The following is a 20,784-nucleotide window of genomic DNA, read 5'->3' on the forward strand; positions in this document are numbered from 1 at the left end:
ATATTTAACTCGGATAGATAAACAAAAGGTCTTTAAAAAAGGTTTTATTTTTATAATCTTACATTCATACCAGCAAAGCAATATAAAAACTATTCAAAATTGTGAACATATTACAAACTGATATTATATATCGTAACACCGTAACACTGCCTGTGATGATATTTTTTTTATTTTCCTTCAAAATACAATCTTCAGAAAACCACTTCTACCACTTTCATGCTTTCACTAAGTCAAACGATCTATATTGACATTTTCAAGAGAAGGACTCGGTTTCCATGGAAAGTAGCTGTTTCTTGTGGAAATACTGTGGAATCATCGGGAGAGAGCAGAAAAAAAAACACAAAAATTAAAGCTTGTCGACGTTCCGGAGCTATTTTTTTTCAAGAACTAGCCACTCACTGTTTCAAAGAAGTTACTACATCAGCTCAGGAAGGGAATTGTTGTTACACTGGCCTCGATTTAACATATTTGTTTTTTGCTAGTTCAACTGTGAAATGATCACTCAAGTCCTTTCTTTGTGTTTTTTTTAACCCATTTCGTTAAACTACGTAATGTGAGTATATAAAACTTTTTCCCTTTTTTCTTACAAAAGTGTTTAATAGTCCGTAAAAAGATAATTTTTTTAATTGCCGGCTGTGTCGTCATTTACTTAGTCACGAATTACATCATAAAGGCTTAAAAAGCACAAAATTTTCCCTGAATAATGTATGAGGCATGGGTACAATAGTGTTATTCTATAGATTAATAGATATTAAATTTACGTGTTATATGGTTCACCAAGAGATTATAATCTATTTGGCACATGGCATACCACCGTGAAATTTTGTGGATAGCTCGATCATTCATACATGAAGAATGATCGTATCTTCCTTATCTGACACTAACAGGTAAAACAAGTTTGAAATCTAATATCATGAACCAAACATATACCTTAACATAGTCGATAAAAATGATCAGTAACGTAAGAATTTCATAACTATTACAAGCAACAAAAACTCGAAGTCTTCATCACATAATAAAACTCCTTTAACTTTTTTTAACCTGAAATTCTAATTGCATATTTTTCTAAAGGGCAAGAAACTCTATTCAAGGAAAATTAAGAGGTTCACTATTTGTATCGGTTTAATATTCCCGAATAAAGAAAATTCAAATGCCTTTCAGATAAATTGAGACTGCCGTTTGCGAGGTACATGTCGCACTCAACTTCCAATCGCGACCCGTTTCCCTTAGAAAAGGGACGTGAGATTTTCTCAAAGCCACATTATAGCCAAGGATTGGGTAAATATTCACAGCTCTTCACTGATATAATTACAATATGCGAAAGTCTTTGAAGTTTATTCTTCGCTTGTAACCGCTGGCCACCATGACTCCTCCGCGCCCAATAGTCGGGAATCGACTCTTGAAAACGGCGACCACTACATCATCTATGAGAACCTTTACTTCGCTTCCGTTGACCTTGAGGCGCACATCATACCAACTTCCACCCCGCATGAATCCGTATGAGCATGTCAGGGATTTCGGTTTTCTTCGTTCCCCTTCGTTGATTTTGGTGCCTTGAAGGTACCCTATTTGAACGCAGTCATCGCGGTTGTAGGGTCTGGAAATGAGTGTGGAAATATGTTATGAAAGCATTACTTCTTGGAACCCCCCGTCTGAGAGAGAGTAAGAGTAATAAAAGGGGTAAGTTTCTATAGCAACTGTGCTGCTGAGTCGGTGGGAGGTATAACGAGATACTTTGGTGCTATCAACTGAGTTGGTAATGTAAACTAACCACCGTTAACAAGAGATTCCAAATCCGACGTTTTCAGCATAAGCCCGAAGGGCTACAGCTCGAAACGTCAGCTTTTAAACTCTTTACGGTGACCAATTTACGTTATCGACGCAGTTGATATTACTAAATTACACCGTCTATCAGGTGATTTAGAATGAAAAAATTATCGTAAAATAGTTGAAAGAATTTCATAAATATTTAAAGATAAAACAGTCTCATAAACCTGAGTAGTATTGAAATGGCCTGTTGGGTTTCATAAAGGTCAATTCCTTTATTTTTTAAGCCTTATAAAGCTTCAAAAAATAAAGACGTGGCCGCCAGAAGTACCGGTAAATGTTGTTCAGCATTATTTTAAAAATCAGCTGCGATAGAAACTCGTGCGTTTGAGAAAAACTTACTGAGTGACTCCTAGAGCAGTTCTTTGTTTTGTTTAGCACCATGATTGGTCAAGAAACTCGCACCACATAGTCAACCAATCAGGTGCAGCGCCAGAACCAATCATGACTTCATACTTTGCGTTTTTTTCGCGCTTGAGGTGGGCACATAGACTCACTCTGAGTTCTCATGGGCTCTTAACATTTTCTTTCGTTTGACAGGCCGTCTTAGTAAATTTGATTTAGAAATAGAGAGCATCGATGAAAATACGCCCATCCAATAAAAATAGCTAAATCGTTTTTTCATAAATTTATTCTTACCGGAAGTAAACAAACTCGAAGCTGTCAGCGTTCTTCACATTAAACATGACGCCATACTTTCCACCCAGCAGACTCCCCTGAACATAAAAACTGACGCTGATGACGTAACTAGTGCCCAGGACATTTTTCGGGTACACTGCGCGGCACACACCGGGTTGAGTAGTGTCCTCAATTCCGGGATAAGCCATTAAGGTGAAATAGCTCCCAGAATCCCTTGCGCCCTGACAATTCTTGGAAGTAAAAGGCAGTAACGGAAGCGATTTCACGATAAAGTTCCTGAAACGAATGGACTTCCGGCAACCGCCCGTTACAAGAACACCAGTACCTTTGTTGGTGGAAGGAAAATGCGATTTAAAAGTTGCAGCAGCTAGGCCGTTCATGAAAACGCTTACGATGTTACTGCGGATTTCCAGGCGGACGTTAAACCATTTCCCGCCTGCTACGGTGCAGGAACAGGGCCCGGTTTTGGCTCCTTCTCTCCTCTGCCGTCCGCCCATCATGTATCCTGTTTGGTAACAGTGATCCTTCCAGTAAGGTCTAGAACAAATTAACAATTGGTTCATGAGTTAGTTTAATTGGCACAAAAAAAGGCGTACTAGTTGCGCAAGACAATTAGTTATAATCATTTTTTATTATAAAATGTTAGCATAAACCTTGTAACAATATCTGAAGTTCAACCTTAAGTCGTAATGGTGGCAGAGTGGACACTCGTTACTTTTTCAAACCTTAAGTGTTCACAAACACAAGTTGCTTTATCACCAAGCAACGCACATAACTATTTCGGCCAACTTGATCTTTCGTTTATTTTAAAAAGAGGAGAAGGAAGGGCAATTTTTCAGAGGAAGGCCTTTTGGTAAAAGGTTTGGTCGATAGGATCGGCGTTTATTCGAAGGGGGTGCTAATATGAGCCTTTACGATACGATGTTTAGGGTTACGCTTTAGGCGTTTACCTGAAGTAAATGAAGTCAGCATTATTGATATCACGGGCATTGAAAATAATTCCAAGATATGCAATCCTGTCGCCACTCCAACCCAGATCACTGAACAAGTCCACGGACACTTGATAAGTAGATGTCTCCTCCAAGTTGACATTTTTCAGAAGAGCGCGGCAGAATCCTTGCGACCAGAAGTCGCCTTGACTTATCATGGAGTAGTACTTTGTGTTATCCTGCATTGTAGCACAACTCTTTGTTTCAAACGGCAAAGAAGGTATATCGTTGATGATAAAGTTCTTGAACCGTACAACACTTCCACGGCGATTAGCCAATAACACACCCCCAGCACCTTTAGGAGGGAAGTGGCCTCGAAAAGAAGTCACGTGAACTCCTTCTAGGAAAACTGAAACTTCAGACTTTCGGACCTCGAGTGTAATGTGTATCCATCGTGCATTGCGAGGTGGGCCGTGCGGACAGGAGCCGACCTGGGAACCATACCAGTTCAGCCGGCCTCGCTGGATCTCACCAGTTTGGAAGCACGGGTTGTCACTTGCTCCAACCCTGAGTGAGTAAAATTCCCAAAAATAGTTAAGCAATATATGTTGATATCCCCATAGAAAAATAGTTATCTATATTAATAGTCGTCTATATTAACCTTGAAGAATTAACTTGAAGAATTACAAAAAAAATACCTCCTCTTCAAAAATTTATTTTGCCTTCGTCAAATTCAAACTCCGGCTCGACTTGTGTTTTTAAGTTTTTTTATCTGGAATATATGGGAAGGTGTTGTAAAATAGACATGTTTTCAGGGCTCTCAAAAAGTATGCAATCTTTCTTATCAACAGACTTAGGCCCAGCAATAAGGTACATGTTTCTGTACTTGGACTGTTCCAACTTGATTAAATGACTTTTCCTAAAATTCTTTTGAAACTCCCTCAATGGAGAGAAACCATGCCATAAATTTACACGGAAGAGCTGGTCACGATGGTGGTTCTAAATAAACCCGTGAAGTGATGAATAGACGGTTAAGAATATATGAAAGTCATATATTTGAACTGCGGATAAAGACGTGAATGAGTTCAAATCATGGGTTCAAATCCCGTACAGGCCTGAATTTTGCACATCACTGCGAGGATCACTTTCATTCACGTCTTTATCCGCAGTTCAAATATATGACTTTCATATATTCTTAACCGTCTATTCATCACTTCAAGGGTTTATTTAGAACCACCATCATGACCAGCTCCCGCTGCACCGGTATCGCAGAGGTCATGGGTTCAAATCCCGTACAGGCCTGAATTTTTTTTTCAGGCCTTATTTTCACTACTGCCTAAGTAGTGCACATCACTGCGAGAATCACTTTCATTCACGAAGTTTTCTTTATAAAACAATATATCATCTTCAACATTTTTACCTGAAGAATATAAAATCAAAGTTGTCCTCATTCTGAGCGTTAAAGAACACACCCACGTAGGTAACCACCATTGAGCCTTTAGTGCCAGGGATATAATAGTCAGCGGACAGCCTATACATGTCAGGCTCCGATGCTCTGTGCGCACTCAGTGCTCGGCAAAATCCATCTCTGGGCCAGAGACCCTGACTGGCGTTTAAAGTGTATAGATCTCCATCTTCAAGTACGTTTACGCAAGATGACACTTGGCCTGAAAATGTGTTTTACAAAGAATTCCAGGATTAGTTTGTACGCCTTCTGAGCCTAATTATGAGATTGTGCGATCTCATTTCAAGGCTCCATTAGCAGATGGAGAAGGAGGGGGAGGGGAGGGATCTGAGTATCCCGTATCCTATAAATGTTTGGCTTAAATATCTTGTTGTTTATATCTTTATAATTCTAAAGCTCGATATCCCGGAATCTCTATTTCAAATATCCCCTGTCCCATTTATTTTTTCCTCGAGTATCCCTTATTCCTATAATTTTTACCCCAAATATCCTGTATTCCGATAACTCCTAGAAGGGCCTCCATTTCATCATCATCTCGGCCATAGGGTAACTTTCCACCAGGTTGAAACAGCTCTAAAGGCGAAAGGAGCTGGACACGAGCCTTCCGTAAAAGAAACATAATGCGAACTAACCTCGCAGCAAACGGACGAAAATTATGTAGTTGATTTTCATGAAACAATCTTATCTAATAATTTCGTGCTCTTCTTCAATTTATTTCTATCTTACAAGAAAACTTTCGACTGCGATTTAAATAGTCGTCTTTGTTTTCCCCCTTATTTTGAATTCATTAAATGATTTTTACAATTTATTAATACAAACAGCATATTGCTCACAAAACTGTGTCGTCTTCACTTCAACATTTGCTTCTTTCCCGATGCCGGCTTCTGTTCTAGCTTGTATACCGATTTTGTATGTTGTGCCGTGTTTTAAGTTGTCAACGATGAAGTCAGTTAGGTCAGAGGAGATGACCACTGTGTTATTGCTGTAAGTGATAACGTAGCTTATGACAGGAAATCCCCCACTGTCGTCTGGGTGGCTCCAGCTTAAGACCACGCTGTCGCATGTTGGTTCCCCGGTGAAGTCTCTTGGGCTGCTTGGTGCGGCTGTGGAATACGAGCAGAGTAAAAGATTCAAAACGTGTATCTTTTTTTTTAGACAAGATACCATTTTGGATCTTACCAAATCGGCGCTTTGGAAATTAGGTTACGGAGGCACGAAGCTTGTTAAGAAGTGTATCTGAGGTTTATTTAGCTCATTTAGTGATTGAGAGACGGTTTGCTTGTTCGTTTGACCGTTTGGTTAGTTGATTGGCTTGAGCATATTCCGACTGAGCAATGCAAAACCAAAATCAAAATAATTAAAATAGCCAATCAGAAGAAAAGCGAGCATCATCATTAAACAATGAGAATTCAAAGCAAAACCACGCATTCTACTTGAAGCACGGGAAAACGCGAGTAACCAAGTTGGGATTTGTTTCAGGTTTTTATTTGATTGGCTGAGATTTTGGCACGAGTTCTCCGCTAGACCAATCACAGAGCGGAAGAAAGAGGAACCAAAACAATCCATTACATTTTCATCATATCCGTTTTGAACACTCAATTGTAAAATTGTTTTCTTCAGACGTTGCCATGTGATTTGAAGGTTTGTTCGAGTTTTCAAAACGGTCTTTCTTTAGTGACTTAATTTTCATCCATTAAAGCATTCATTCAAGAAGTCAGCTCCGGCAATAAAGAGGCCGTCTCCTGAGAGGCCAAGAGCCTTGTTCCTCTTCATTTTCAAAATGAAGTGTTAAGAACTCTTAAATGGCCCTATAGTATTTCCATACTCGTTACCTGAAGATCGTATCTCAAAGGTGTAGTTCTTCTTGGATTTCCCTACTTCGTTTTCGGCCATGCAGACATATTCACCGAAGTCATCTACGCTATCAACGCTAACGCTGTACGAAAGTGAATCCTCGCCATAAGCCAAAACTTGACCATCCTTCAAGATTCTTACATCAGGAGGCGGATAACCGCTGAACTCGCAGTTGAAGACTGAAGGTTCAGGGTTTCCAATGTAGGAAAGAACAGGCTTGGTGCGATGGGTACTATCCGCTGGTTTAGGTTCAACTGGCAAAATAAATGAATGAATGAGTAATGCAGTGAGTACTTTCACTCTGAAATAAAAATCGACTGTGTGGTGTGATCGACCAATTAAGAAAAGATAAAAGTAGTTTTAAAAAAGACTGCTATTGTTAATATTGTATGACGTTACGAAAACTTGAGCGGAAGTCATTGTCAAGTGAAGAGCTGTTTGTCAGGGGAGGTGTTTTAAGCTTCATCGAAACTGATTGGCTAGTTTTCCAGTGATACCATTGGCTGTAAGACTCAAACAGTGTCAGTTGTGATTGGTCAATTCAAATACGTCAGTCAAACTGCTTGGATGCATCGCCCGGCTCGATCCATTCGTTACATCAATGTCATAAATAAGTCGTTTTGGGTACAACCAAATATCATCATTACAAATAATCCAACTCACCTTTGACGATAAGTTTCATGCTTTGCACATCAACCAGCTCCTTCCCTTTGTCGTCTTGTGCTCCATTTTTCGCTTCACAAATAAATTGCGAGTTGTCTTCCAATCCCAGGTTCAGCAGAGTTATCTCACTCTTACCAGGTGATTTCTGGCGAGAAAAAAACATAAAGTACAGAAACAATATGAATAAAGGAAGTACGTGTCTAAAGAAACCGCGGAACTGTGTCAGTGGGGAGTACTACAGGATAATTTGGTTTGATTAACTGAGATGATAATGTCAATTGGCCACCGTACAGAGTTTCAAAGCGGACGTTTTGAGTGTTAGCCCATCGGCACAAAACTTCAGCTTCGAAATTCTTTACCGTGGCCAATTTACATGACTAATTCAGTTTATGAAACAATGGTTTGTAAAAAAGGCCTCTAGCTCTACGGCCACATCCCGAAAATCAGTAAATCGCAACAGCAACACAGGATGAGATTCGTAGGGCATTGTTGGCGCAGTAAAGACGAACTTGCAAGGGATGTATTACTCTGAAAGCCAACACATGGAAATCAGCCAAGAGGACGCCCAAAAAAGACCCACATTGACCAAATGATGGATGACACAGGATGCAGACGTGAATAACTATCAACTGCAATGGAAGACAGAGAAATATGGAGCATGTCATGGAATACGGAGCATGCTCGACCTGATGATGATGATGATGATGATGATGAGAAATCATACACCAGAAATTATGGTGTAATCCTCAGTGCTGTTTTAGTTTACACATTTGTAAGCGTGGGCTGCAGACTTTGTGTTTTAGGTTGAAATTGCACGTCACAGGTTGCAGAGTGTAATTTGAAATTGAAGGATGTGAAGTGCACGTTGCATGTTGCAAGATGCATGTTGCAAGTTGCATGTTACCGGTTGCAGGCTGCAGGCACAGGTTACTGATTACAATTGCAAGTTGTAGCCTGTTTGCTGCCGGTTACGTTTTGCAAGATTACAAATTGACAGAAACTGTATAGTGGAATGAGCAAGTCTCTTTCAGCTCAAAATCACATAAATTAAAAATCGAATATGGTGTCAAAACGGTGCCAATTCTGAAAATACTAAGCCCACTATTTTCATCTTTTAGAATAAACTGTCGAAAAAGCTATTCGGGAGACATGATGATCAAACCTTGATTAGTACAAAGCAGCCGTGCTTTGAACTGCATGGTCTTGAGTAATGTGTAAATTTAACACGTAAAAATCTACCTGTCTCATGAAGTTTGACAGTGGGTCTTTGTGTCGAGAACAAACTATGCACGCATTACGTGACTATTGTATATAAATACCTGCTCATCAAAAAACTCCTTTCCCTTTGATATCCATTTTACATCCGGGGTCGGGACTCCAGAAGCAGTGCAGGTCAGCGTAGTATTTTCCCCTTCATATGCCACCACATCAGGTATCGGCTTGATCTGGGGCGGCACTGTGATGAATTCAATTGAAAGGAATATTAAGATTATTCGGAAGAAGTCATTTTACGTTACCCTCAACAGAACACTTCGTGACATATAAGCACAAGTGTATAAGTAATAATTATTTCTTTTAGAAGTTTCAGGCGGACCAAACCTCCCCGCCGATCACTCAATACAGATTTTCAACGATGTGATCAATGAAAAAAGGAGAGCGAAATAATCTCTTTTGAAAGAATGTACCAAAGGATCCTTTGATCGAAAAGAATCCTAGTATTTAATGAAAATAAAGCCGGATCTAAAATCGTTGCTGGCCTCTTACCAAATATTGTGCCGAATTCCACCTGAACTTTCGTGGTTTTCAAGCTATTTGTCGCCTCTATCGTCCAAATTCCAGCGTCTTTTTCCTCCAATGTTTTAATGGTAAGATTTCTTTCACTCAACAAAAAGCGAGGATTGACCAAAGTTACATATCCTTCCGAAGGGCTCTTCCATCTCATTTCCGGTTTTGGAATACCGGAAACGTTCCATGTCATGGTCACTGGAAAGCCTGCGGTTAGATTTCCAGAGGGGACCCTGGGCTCTAACGTAAACTTCGGAGCCTCTGACAGAATGAATGAAATGAACGTAAACTTAGATTTTGCTGACTCCACTAGATAATGACGTTTTGTATCTCACGGCTAGTTTATCTAACTATTTTCAATTGAGTGTTAAATGCAGTGTGGGATTGCAATGCTTTTGATTCGGTTCGCTTCTTGATTGGTCTAGAAAACTTGCCTACCCCCCTGCCCCCCTCAACCAATCAGATATTTAGCTGAAGCTAATCGCAACCCGTCATCTTGTGTTTTCCCGCGCTTTAAGCTCATTGGCTCCTTGAATGGCTGTAGAGGGTATTTAACCTTGGCCATAGGCGACAACACCCAATTGAAATGTGCCCTGAAGATCATTGACAAGAATCGCTCACCGGTGTAGCACAACTATCGTATTAATTTTATGGAGTCAATACCAACCTGATCTCTTGACTTCAAAGGTATAATTTAACTTGGAAAGACTGACCACATTCTCGGCGACACAGTGGTACACTCCGTAATCATCGAGGCTGTCTGTTACGATGTCAATCCAAACTGATTCTATGCCATTCACCACACTATCATCATCCTTTGTGATCCGCACCTCAGGGGGAGGGTAACCGGTAAATGCACAGGCCAGTCGGACGGGGACTGGGCTCCCGAGCTCACTATATACGGGTTCTTTGACCAGGTTTGAATCGTATGGCCTTGGTTCAACTGAAAGAAAGCGTTATGATTTAAAATTGCACAAAATACAACAAATTCAGTCATTATTGAAGGGGTATATAGGGTTTTCTAACCGCTTTGCTTGTCATGCTCACCAGAGACACATAATCTGCTTCCCCTACTCTTCACTCACTTTCAGCCATATTGCCTCGATCCGATATGGAACACACAAACCTACGTCAGAGCCTTAAGTCACGCGGCATCGTGACTTTGTAATTCAAATATCATTTTCGGTGGCAAAATTACCCTACCTCTAGTTCTTAAAGAATGGACACTTTTTAACGTGAACTCCTCAAAATTTGGAATGTAGTTTTCCAACATCGCATTTAAACAATGTACTAAAATGTTTCATTAAATTAACGTTTTTGAGAAAAACACCAGTAAATTTTTTTCGACCCTAGTTTTCCTTGGCCCTGCTGTCGTGACTTCGTGCCCAATGGCCTCTCAAGAAACATTGATCCCATCCAGTTTCTTTTTTACCTTTTTTGACGTGATTCACTGTTCTTAGCAACGGCAGACATGGGAACTGTAATTAAAATGGCCACCTTAGAAAATTTGACGTAAAATACCTACCCATAACAAAGAGATCAACAGCAACTGTCTTGACAATAATTTCTCCTTCCTCGTCCGTTGCTGCATTAAAAGCTTCACAAATAAACTTCGAGATGTCGTCTAAGCCGAGATCTTCCAGGTTCAACACGCTCTCGCCAGGTTTTTTCTGTGGTTTAAAAGGTAATAGGAAATAAACTATGCACGACAACCCGCTTTCCTGTCCCGTTTATCCCGCCTATGCGTCAAGGAGTACTAACAATTTTTGGCTGATATGAGCAGATTACCGCCAGAAATCGGACTCACATAAAGTATCGCTCTTCACGAATAATTTATTGTGTAACTTCGAATTTTCAGTTTTAGACTACTTGATTGCAACAGATAATACCAAAGTTTAGTTTCAATAAAAAAAAAAGTCTTATATCGAAAACCGATGAAATAGAGGTTTAAACAAGTGTCCATGTCAGAACCCACCATCTGTCCTGGATATTCTTTGTTGTCCCTGAGCCAAATCACTTTCGGGAGAGGGAAACCGGTAGCGGTGCATTTCAATGATTTAGAATCTCCTTCATTTGCGGTGATGTTTGAAAGCTGATGAATCTCCGGCGGCACTGGGGAAGCAAAGTTCTCAATCAATACATAATTACCAAACTTTTTTTACTTTCTAGCGAACCAGCTGATTGTATCTGAAATATAGGCCGTTGTTGCGAGAATGAGCTGAATAAAATTAGAGTTAAAAGATCTTACAATTTAGTCGCGAGCGAGCAGAGAAAGCACTGTTATGAGAGAAGTAGTATCTCATTGAGAAAAAAGCCAAGCACATAACCCTCACTCAAATTTCACAGCACAAGCAAACTTCTTTGGTGTGTTAAAAGTGTCCAGTGCGTCCGATCCTTAATTGATATGAAAATTATTGATTTAGAAAAAGTCCCTAAAAAAATTTTAGTGTTAAACGCCATCCCGACGAAATGACTTGTTAAAAGACCAATTTGATTCTGCACTCTCAATATTTACTGCACCAAAACGTGAGTTCCTTCCTCCCCCTTTTCCTACGAGATTTGGGCCTGAATGCCTGCAGTTTCAGCCAAGTTTCTCCCACGTTTCTTGTGCTCAGCTTTGGTTACAATGATGGTTGCCATGAACCATCATAATCGGGTATTACATACATTTTCTTTGTCGCTTATAACAATTTATCTATCGCATATTGTAAAAGAATATTTAAACCTTCCAATTTTATCTTAGAAAAACTTACTATAAATCGCCTGAACCTCAATCTGTCGGCTGGCACTTCCCACAGAATTTATCGCCTCACAGGTCCATCTGCCCATATCCATCAAGTTTACTTGAAATATCTTTAAACTACCGTCGCTTTGAAATGAAATGCGTTGCTCAGACCCTGTGACTGTCTCTCCATTTGGGCCGGTCCATGTGACTTCCGGTTTGGGAATACCGGAAACTAAACATTCTAATGTCGTTGGATAGCCAAAGGTGAGGTTGCGTTCCGCTGGCTTTGTGGTGTCGATCTGCGGAGGGTCTATGGATTTCAATTAACTTCATTTAGTCTTTTGTTTGCGATATTTAGACAGGTTGGCCCAGTTCGCCTTTAAAGCTGGTTTGAGTGGGGGGCCTACCGGACGAGGAGACAACATGGACTAACCAAGCGCAGAAACCGGAAACACTTTTAACGAGCCTGAAGGTCATATACCACTAATATTATTAGAAACATGAGCCTGTCTTCTTATCAAGGTTCAAACGACTAGCACATTTATGTTGCAGCGTAAGCATCATTAGAATACGAGAGATGGTACGTTTTAAGCTTGGTAAAGAAATATAGAAAGATGTTTTCGTCTTGTCATGAGTGTGATTTTCCAGAGTCTCTGTGGCTCAGTGGTAGAGCACCGTAGCGCGGAATCCGAAGGTTTGAGGTCCGATTCCTCATGCTGTCTCAAAATTTTTTCTTTGTCCCATGCTCGTGACGAGACAAAAAACAGATTTCTCTATAAGGATCATTTGCCTCCATATTTGTGCATGATACTTCCTTCGGGCTTCACCCCAAACCCATGTGAACGAAATCTCGAGCTTATGATCTCAATTTTAAATGTAACGAATATCGCTTACCAAAAATCCTAACTTTAATTGTTTCAGTGGTTTCCCGTCGTCTGTTCAATTGAGATATTCTCACTTTATAATCTCCAGCATCTTCGGCGGACACTTTACTAATTTTGATGGTTCCATCGGGTAGGAGACGAAATCGGCCTGAGTTTGCGTCAAGTTTGACTCCATTTTTCTGCCAGAGATACTCCGGAGCCGGGTACCCAATCTTGACACCGACAAATATCTCACCTTCTTGGTTTAACCATAAGTTTTGAACGTCTGGAGGATCCTCCACAGAAACTGTCGACGCAAAATTAGAGAGACCTTTAGGTTAAAGAAGGCTCCATAGGGTTTTTTTAACCGCACGAGATCTGAGTGCGAACATAGCATAAGCTTTAAAACATGCAAAACAAACATGGCGGCTCGATACGATCGCACAATTATTATCTATAAAAGGGTGTTAAAAACAGTTTAACACAATACATTTTTTAGGGCATCCGTAATATTCATAGGCCTAGTACGCCTGAAAAAGAAGTCAAACGAAAAGAAAACACCATGGGAAAGATTGCCAAGAGGCGACAGCTTCGGAAGTCTACGCATGCTCAGATAGGCTTTCACGAATATTGATTTTTTTTAGTGTTCGGCTTTCAAATTTGTACCGAAATTTCAGGGATGGACAAACACTTCATCCTCTCGGCAGTGGGATTTCAATCCTAAACAAATAACCTCACTGTGATTCGTCATTTTTCCCCTGACAGTTTGCCAATTCACGTTTATAATCCTGGGTTAAGAGAGGTACTTTAAGAATAAAATGGCCCAATAAAATGGCCCAATAAAATGGCCCAATAAAATGGCCCAATAAAATAGCCCGATAAATGGCCCAATAAAATGGCCCAATAAAATGGCACAATGAAATGGCACAATGAAATGGCCCAATAAAATGACAAAATAAAATGGCCCAATAAAATAGCACAATGAACCAGCTTGGACTCAAAACTAGACTTCTCTATCTGTAGTTGTTTCCAGCATATTAGCCGCTAGGAAACCGTGTCCAAATCAGACTAATTTCTGCAGAAACTCAAGCAAAACGTTTTCCAAATGCGTCTTTCCACTAGCAACATGCACATTCCTCATTTTTTTGGTAAGAATTTAAAATATCTATCAAGGTTTATTTTTTCATAAATCAAAAGTTTACCGAACTCTTTTGAAGAGAATTGCAAGGAAACTTGGCCCGTTCTTTCCCTTATGTTTTGATCAATGCTGTTTCAAACCCTTGCCATTTTACAATGGAAGAATGGCTCCTGAATGTTTTTCTATCATTAGACCATACAGCACTTACATTCGACGTAGAGTGAATAAGTTGCACTCGTTTTGGTTCCACGGCAAACGTATTCCCCGCCATCAGATTGCATAAGCCTGCGGATTACAAGCGAATAGCTGTCATCTTCGTCCTCCACATACATTCTGTGGTTGGGACTTGTGCCAATGATTTGTTCCCCAGTTGATTTAAACCAACCAATAAATTCCTGTCCACTCACAAAACATATGGCTCTGGTACTCTTGTCCATTCCGGCAACGACAAAGTCTGTGCGGTGAGAGAGTCTTACGACTGGGTCTGTTGAAAGAAAGAAGAAATGGTCGTGAATGGAGCTGAAAAACGTTGAAGTTTTTTGGTAAAATTGTAAGAACTTTTTCAACGAGTATTGCAAAGCGAGACAATAATATAAATTTGTCAATGCGAAAAGAGAGCTTTACGCTTGGTTTTGGAATATAATCCATTGGAGAATCGTGTATAGAAATAGCTGGGTTGTAAACATGGCCAACCACATACGAAAAAATACACAGACCTTGGGCATCTGATTTGTTCCATTTTGTGATGTCCTCGATAGAAATAGTGAAAAGGAACTGCATCAAATACTTCAAGCTATGCTATATCATCAAAATTTCCGCACAAGATATAAGAGAAAAGGAAGGTTTTTCTTTTGACGTGATTCATTTAACCTATCTTTGTTTCGTTTTCAGAAATTCAGGATTGCATGAGGTGAAGTATTCCGGGGAAGTCTCTAGGAAGTCTTCATTTCGTGTACTCGACCCAGTTTTCCTAACTCGCCCCGACATAACGAACATGGGTTTTCAAAACTATTTTAAATTGCCCACAGGTAGGAAAAAAACGTATGTAAGTTGAAATGTATAAGCTGTTACCCTCTTGACTCGTACTTTGCACTTCAGTGTCCTTTGTGGGTTCTATTCTTGCTATTATGGCCTTCGTTCGCCCAGACATTTCCTCCGACAATGGTCCAATTCCATGTTGATTGCCAGCTGATACTGCAAACAAGTACTCTGTGTCCGGATTAAGGGAGTCGACCGTGACTGACTGAACGTACTGCGGCACTTGGATAATTCTTGTAAGCCCGCCTGAGAGAGAGAAGAAGATTAGTAACAGAAATGAGCTACAACAGCTAAAAATCACCACGATGTAAGCGAAGTGCCTTCGCCACCATCGGTATCTTGTAGACACTGTGTTCGAACACTGCTTAAATGACAATACAGGGTTATGAACAAACATATTTGTCCAGGAAGCGTTAGCCTGGAAATACAGACGCCTCTTCAGGCCTTTTGTATCAGAAACTGTGAAAAGTGGTAAAGGTATGCTCTCACATACGGGACTTGGACTAAGGACTCGCAGGATGCATTGCAATTAGTTACAAGTCAGAGGGAACCAGAGAAACCCTCTATATCGCCTTACTGATAATACTTCAATAAAGATTTTGAGCATTTCTAAATTTGAAATTTTCAAGACAGAGAAGACGCCTATCTACCGTCCAAAGTAGCAATCATCCAAATTTCAAGGTTATTTGGCGTAAATACACCTATACCATAAGTGTATCACAGTACAATAATGATTATCCATCAAAAATGCAACTACATGAAATCTTGCTTTAGTTACACAGACAGTACTTACCCCCACTGACGTCGATAACTTTGACTCTGTAGAACAAAATGTTTGCGCGTCCCTCATGTGGTGGTATCCAGGACACCTCTAACTCCGTTTCCGAGATGGTTTTGGAGGATACTTGGATTGGAACGCCAGGAAGAGTCACGGAAGATCTTATGGAATGACTCTAAATGGAATTGAGGGAAGAAAAAAATAGTAATGAGGGTTGCTCTCGAAAGGTGAATAGTCGTTCGCAGTGAACAAATGCAATTTGGCAATTCAAGAGGAAGCAATCATTAAATTCAAGTAAACAAAAAATCGTATTGAGAAGGTTTTCAATGAAAGAAGTCATTTTATTCGGACAAGGACTACCGCGAAGGGTTTTGAGACGTTAGTCATGACTACCGACAAGAAAGGGTCGTTTATGCGATTACACTCATAATCATGATCACGCTGTCGAATGGTATCACATACTTCTAAAATGAAAGTGGGTTTCTTCCTGAGTGTTCCGTGTTTTTATTATGAACGATGGAGCAAATAATTTTGTCACATCTCAGGAACGATTAATACTTTAAGACAAACACTGTATACCTCCGTTGGTGTAGATGATGTTCCTCCCTCTTTCGCTGAATTTGTTTTCCCTTCATTAGAAATTGTCATTTTCTTTTCAGGACGTGTTACTGTCGCCCGTTCTTCTTTTGGCTCGGGGGTAATTCCTTTGTAAGAAGAAGTTGAAAATTCCTGCCCTTGTGGTATAGTTGTTACCTGCTCACTTGGTTCAGAGCTTGTTCCCTCTTGTTGTTTCTCGGAGGTAGGTGGCACAGCTTCTGTTGCAGAAGTGGTTCCTTCTTGCTGTAGAAGAGATGTTGTCCCTTCTTGATGTGTTGCAGATGTCGATCCTTCTTTATTTGGTGCTGAAGTGGTTTTTATGAGCTCTGGTCCGGAGGTTGTGGCTTCTTGACTTGATGGAGATGATGTCATGTCTTCGTGTGACTCGGGGGTCGCTCCTTGATGATCCGGCGCATATGTCTTTCTTCCTGGCTGTGGTGACAAGGTCGTCCATTCCAGCTCAGGCACTGAGGTAGATGCTCCTTTTTCAGGTAAAGTGGTTGTTGCTTCTTTGATAGGAAGGGAAGTTTCTTTTTCTGGGTCTTTTGCTACTGGGTCCAGTTCAGAGGTCTTCACCTCTTGGCCAAGTGAAGGTGTTGTTTCCTCTTTACCTGTATTTGTTCCTTCCACCTCTGGTTTAGAGGTAGGCCTTTCGTGTTCAGGTGCAGATGTCGTCGTTTGTAGGTCCACGGCGGATGCTGTACTTTCTTGGATTGGTGAAAGAGTGGTCATTTCCTGTTCTGCCTCCTTAGTGGTACTTTCTTCGTTGTTGGTAGAAGTTGATCCTCCATGAAACGGACTAGTTGTTGTTTGTTGTAGATTCAGAGCAGAGGTTGTTATCCGATGATCTGGTTCAGAAACTGTTCCATCTCCTTCCACAGCTGACCTTGTCGTAGTTCCTTCTGGTGTAGCCGTTGTTCCTTCTACACTTGGCGCTGAAGTTGTCATCTCTGGGGAAGCGGTGGTACCTTCTTGATATACGGCGGATGTCTTTTCCTGCTCTGTTGCAGGTGTTGAAACTAGGAAAGGAGTCGATGCAATATCCTCTCCATCTGTTGCTGCAGATGTTGTACCTTCCTCATCTGGCGTAGATGATATGTCATCTTCATCTATCGGAAACATAGTTGGGAATATTTCCTCCATCGAAGAAGTTGTCTTTATTTCGTCAGGTGTGGTTGTCGGTATTCCTTCATCAGACGTTACTGCTGTAGACGTTGATGCAATCGTGGTCGCAATAGTAGTAGGTGTAGCTTGTACATCTGGTTTAGTTGAAAACAAAAGGATGGACAACATAAAATGGTGTTGTGTATTAATGAAGAATCACAAGCATAACACTTTAAGTAAGCGGAGCGTGTTGGCATCTATACTGGCACAATGTTAACCTGCGAGAGGGCCCTTGTCACGGGCCTTCCGGCACTAGGTTTCCTCGCTCACGGAAAAGAATGAGGCTTGAAGCAACGTAAGCCAGCGAGAGGTCGGCGAGGGGTCTGGCACTGATATCAGAGCCAGACTCCCGGCGAACCTCCCCCCAACTCGTCTCAAATCTCCCCGCGGGCAAAGGTACGCGCATCCTGCAGCGCTTATAAAAGGGGCCAGCTCTTAGGCAAGCACTATGCGGAAAAAGAAAAAAGAAGAGATACTAGCACATTCACATCAAGAATACAGCAATTGACCCTGATAATACTATAATGAATCCTAACCTCGAAACCTAAAGATTAAAATTGAGACCACGTAAGCGCAGAACATAAGGAAGTATTTGTGGACTTGAACCTGGACTTCTGGATTCAGGATCCAGCACGCCACCCACTCGGCAAGCCAAATGACAAAAAAATAGCACGCATCCAGACATACCTGATTGTTTGATGAACACATGAGGAGGATAGGATAGATCCCGCGTGTATGGGAACTCAATCAGAAGACTCAAGTCAGTGCACAGATAACACGCTTGGCCTCCGCCCTCCCACCACTCGATTGCTCCACAGCCTTCATTGCAGTAACTTTTACATTCCTTAACAGTCGTTCCTCGGCTCATCAAAACTCTCCCCACTGGGGTGCACCAATATGGAGTGTATTCCTCCCATTCTGTGCCTGCAACTCATGGAAATGTCCAGTGAAGCTCACTATTTTTTCTTACCTTAATTAATAAAAGCTCTTAACTTCGTTCTCCCAGGTTCGTTAGGTTTGGACACGAACTAGGCTTGAGAGAATTGACTTAGGAACTTTTTCATAACCCTAAGACTCCTTAGAGTGACCAGCATCTAATTTCCCTTTACAATGTCATTTTTAAATCACAAATGAAGATCATGAGGTGAAGACGCTTTTAACTGCTGAGTAAATTCTCCTTATCCGCTCCCTTGGAAATGTGTAGAGATTTGAATGGAGAAAATCCCTATTGATGTCTGGGTGTAAGGCGTTAAAAAGGGCATATGGAAACGTTTTGAATAGGAGCTCAGGATAAGCTCCTTCCGGTTTAAATTTTCATCGATTAATTCCCTTTACCAGCTTCTTTCAATTTGCTCCTGTTTTGCATTTTTCTAAGCTCTACCTAATCTCGTACCCAGATCCTACCGTGTAACTGTCACCTTGCCCGTGAAAGGTCTGGGTACCAGACTAAGTTCCACCCACACTACGTGAGATCATTACGGGAGGGGAGAGCTTTTTCACTTTACAGAGCTGAGAAAAATCCCAGCTGTTTTGCCGTCGTATTGTGTAATGCCAATAATGCTTAAAACATCCTACGAAAAAAACCGCAGGAATTTATTGCCAGTAGGGTATAATTATGTCACCATTTAAAAGCTGTATTTTTATAAGCTGTTCTGCTTCAAAAATATTTAATTTTTAGGTTTTCCTGTGAATATCTGACGTCCTCTTTCGCAATGAACGTGACCCTTTCCCGTGAGCGTAACTCTTCGTAAAAGAAAGAACTTAGACTTTTCAACATTCAAAAATTGAGTATCATTCTCTTAAAACGTTTTAGATGTGGTGCATACATCAATTTAAGAGTCAACGCTTTTTCTCTATTTGGGAATGTACTGTTATTGTTAGCTTTCGGCTTAAAGATAAGTACATTATCTAAAGAAGATTATAGATATGAGTTTATTGCTAACGAGAGAGAGAATTATTTCAATTTTCCTTCAAAGAGATATTATTTTTTTTGTTTTTCACGCTAATTAGTTTAGCAGTTGATTTATAATTAGACGTAAAATTTTTACATGAAGTTGCTAAACCTCAGCTGTATCGGTCATTTTCTTAATAAACAGATGCACATCTCAGTTATTCAACGCATCTCCATGTCATATCTGTGAGTATTCGTGTGTTACTGATATCTGTTAAGTGGCTACTCGACGGAGATGCTCGGAATGATAAATTTACCCGACGCCTTCACAAATTACTTAGTGATAAACAGGATAGAGGTTGTTCTCGTTAGAAATTTTTCACTTTTTCGTTTTGAGACACATTCGATGATCCCCTCGGTTAGAATCAGTTAGCGATGCGTGAAAATATAACTTCAAATGAAAGCGAATAAGAAGAGGAACAAAGAGTAAAACATTTTAGCCTTTTAAATGGATTCACCCATTATTTCCTGAAACTTGTTTTTAAGTCGCAAAATCAGACTTTCTCCCGCCGATATGAGACTCAAATAAGCAAGAGAATTCCTCAACAAATTAGTCACACTTTCATTAGGTACGGAACGTCTTTCTAAATGATCTTTGCATACCAGAGGCAAAAGGTTTTGATTAAATTGGATTGGAAAGCTCGGTATAAGCCTAGCAACCGCAGCATAGTGCGTTTATTATTCATAAAAAACAATGTTCGCCTAACCAGCTCACCTTGGGTCCTTACGAAGGATGCAAGAGTTCCTAAAACAACGACCAAACACAACACAAACGTCTGCGCCATGGCGACACGTAAATTCTTGTACATGTGTTTCTTCCCACTGCAAACAAAGCTAGACGGCGGGTGAAAAAATTCCGGAAGGAAGTTTCACCTTAGTAAAATAGGTATTTCCTTAGCTAGGCGACGCTTCTTGAATTAATTGCCTGAGGAATAAAAATGGTAGCCAGCGACCACTAACCGCGGAAATGTGGCAAAGATTCGATCCATTCAGCAATTTAATCCGTTAATTGTAATATCGCTTTCCTCCACAAATCCAAATTATGCCGACATGGTGTAAACTTTCGCTAAATGGGAAGCGGCTAGCATACTACAGCTATGTTTGTTTTACACGATTTGTGCTTTTATAAGCTATGGAGTACGTTGTAAACTTACCACTTAATCGAACTTAATCGTTTTGAGTCTAGACATTGAAAATTACTCCCTTACGGGAATCTTCATGGCCGACTGCATTTTATCTGTTATCATTTTAGTATTTGAACTTATTTCCTTTCATTTGAACTGATGGGTTAACAGTCGAGTCATACTTCATATTTTTTTTTTTTGCTCTGCCCAACCTCTTGACACAAACGTTGAAACGAGTTCGAGC

The 20,784-nt window shown here is 40.5% G+C and overlaps 1 protein-coding gene across 2 annotated transcripts; it reads right to left on the bottom strand.

Annotated features, from left to right (window-relative positions):
* Positions 1 to 28: 28 nt before the first annotated feature.
* LOC113677752 (uncharacterized) lies at positions 29 to 20,408 on the bottom strand. Of its 2 annotated transcripts, none has more exons than XM_089210170.1 (20): positions 20,132 to 20,408; positions 18,153 to 18,389; positions 16,284 to 17,560; positions 15,720 to 15,879; positions 14,975 to 15,172; positions 14,097 to 14,372; positions 12,782 to 13,057; positions 11,916 to 12,197; positions 11,138 to 11,274; positions 10,688 to 10,832; positions 9,830 to 10,105; positions 9,142 to 9,423; positions 8,697 to 8,833; positions 7,378 to 7,522; positions 6,693 to 6,968; positions 5,694 to 5,963; positions 4,816 to 5,062; positions 3,417 to 3,962; positions 2,467 to 3,003; positions 29 to 1,597 (listed from the first exon to the last, which is right to left on the bottom strand). In XM_089210170.1, the coding sequence occupies exons 1-20, from the start codon at positions 20,223 to 20,225 to the stop codon at positions 1,309 to 1,311; spliced, it is 6,087 nt and encodes a 2,028-aa protein (XP_089066296.1). In that variant the 5' UTR covers positions 20,226 to 20,408; the 3' UTR covers positions 29 to 1,308. The 2 variants fall into 2 exon arrangements, with proteins under 2 accessions (XP_089066296.1, XP_027050385.2); XM_027194584.2 differs by having other exon boundaries at positions 14,960 to 15,172.
* Between the last annotated feature and the right edge of the window lie 376 nt (positions 20,409 to 20,784).

This window comes from Pocillopora damicornis, chromosome 6 (genome assembly GCF_964200805.1).
Source record: "Pocillopora damicornis chromosome 6, jaPocDami1.2, whole genome shotgun sequence".
NCBI classification, from domain to species: Eukaryota; Metazoa; Cnidaria; class Anthozoa; order Scleractinia; family Pocilloporidae; genus Pocillopora; species Pocillopora damicornis.